Source organism: Malurus melanocephalus, unplaced genomic scaffold (assembly GCF_030028575.1).
Source record: "Malurus melanocephalus ecotype Western Australia unplaced genomic scaffold, MMel_1.1 scaffold_20, whole genome shotgun sequence".
NCBI classification, from domain to species: Eukaryota; Metazoa; Chordata; class Aves; order Passeriformes; family Maluridae; genus Malurus; species Malurus melanocephalus.
Genome location: NW_026623252.1, coordinates 4,672,181 through 4,672,837, shown reverse-complemented (window position 1 = coordinate 4,672,837; position 657 = coordinate 4,672,181). Strand labels below are relative to the sequence as shown.

At 54.1% G+C, this 657-nt stretch overlaps 1 protein-coding gene across 1 annotated transcript in view; it reads right to left on the bottom strand.

The window, feature by feature from the left end:
* Positions 1-537: 537 nt before the first annotated feature.
* LOC130588853 (uncharacterized) overlaps positions 538-657 on the bottom strand; it is a 3,362-nt gene continuing 3,242 nt past the window's right edge. The window contains exon 6 of the mRNA XM_057389807.1: positions 538-556. Within this exon, the coding sequence (XP_057245790.1) occupies positions 538-556 (19 nt within the window). The remainder of the gene's footprint in view (positions 557-657) is intronic.

Genomic DNA, 657 nt, shown 5'->3' with positions numbered 1-657 from the left:
CCTGACCTCCGCCACACTTTGGTTGTCATCAAGGCAGTGAAAAAAGAGTGGGAGCAGACTCTGGCTCACAACTCTTTTCAGGGGCTGTTTTCCTTCTTCTACAACTAAGTTCATCACCTTGTAAAAGAGCTGAATGGACAGCAGCTGCACTTGGCTATTGTCCTGGAGGAAAGGAAAAGGAAAAGCCTCAGCACCAATTTCTCCAGGCCCACATGGGCAAAGGCATGAAAATGCACAAAGGGCACAAAGGTTCTGGGCAGCAGCCACTGCACGTGGCTGGGGTACAGAGCCTTACTTTCTCGAAGAGTGGCAGCAGTGCCTCAGCCAGCTTTGGGGCGGTGGGGCTGGATACACCGATGTCTTTGTTCTGGAGCATATTTGACAACACAGAGAGGGTCAAGCCAACTGTCTCTCCACGTACATCTCCCAGCAGCTCCACAAGCTTTTCAGACAAGCTGCACATTCTTCTGGCCTGTGTGGAACACAAAGCTGTGCTGTGAAGCCATGAAGGGCTGCACCGCCAACACTGCCCTGGCACTACAACCCYACCCTGCAACTGCAGAGCCCAAAACCCAAACGCCTGTCCCGAAGCTGTCGGGCAGCTGAACCACGAGGCAGGAGAACTGGGAGCAGCTGCCTCAGCTCCCAAAGCCCAGC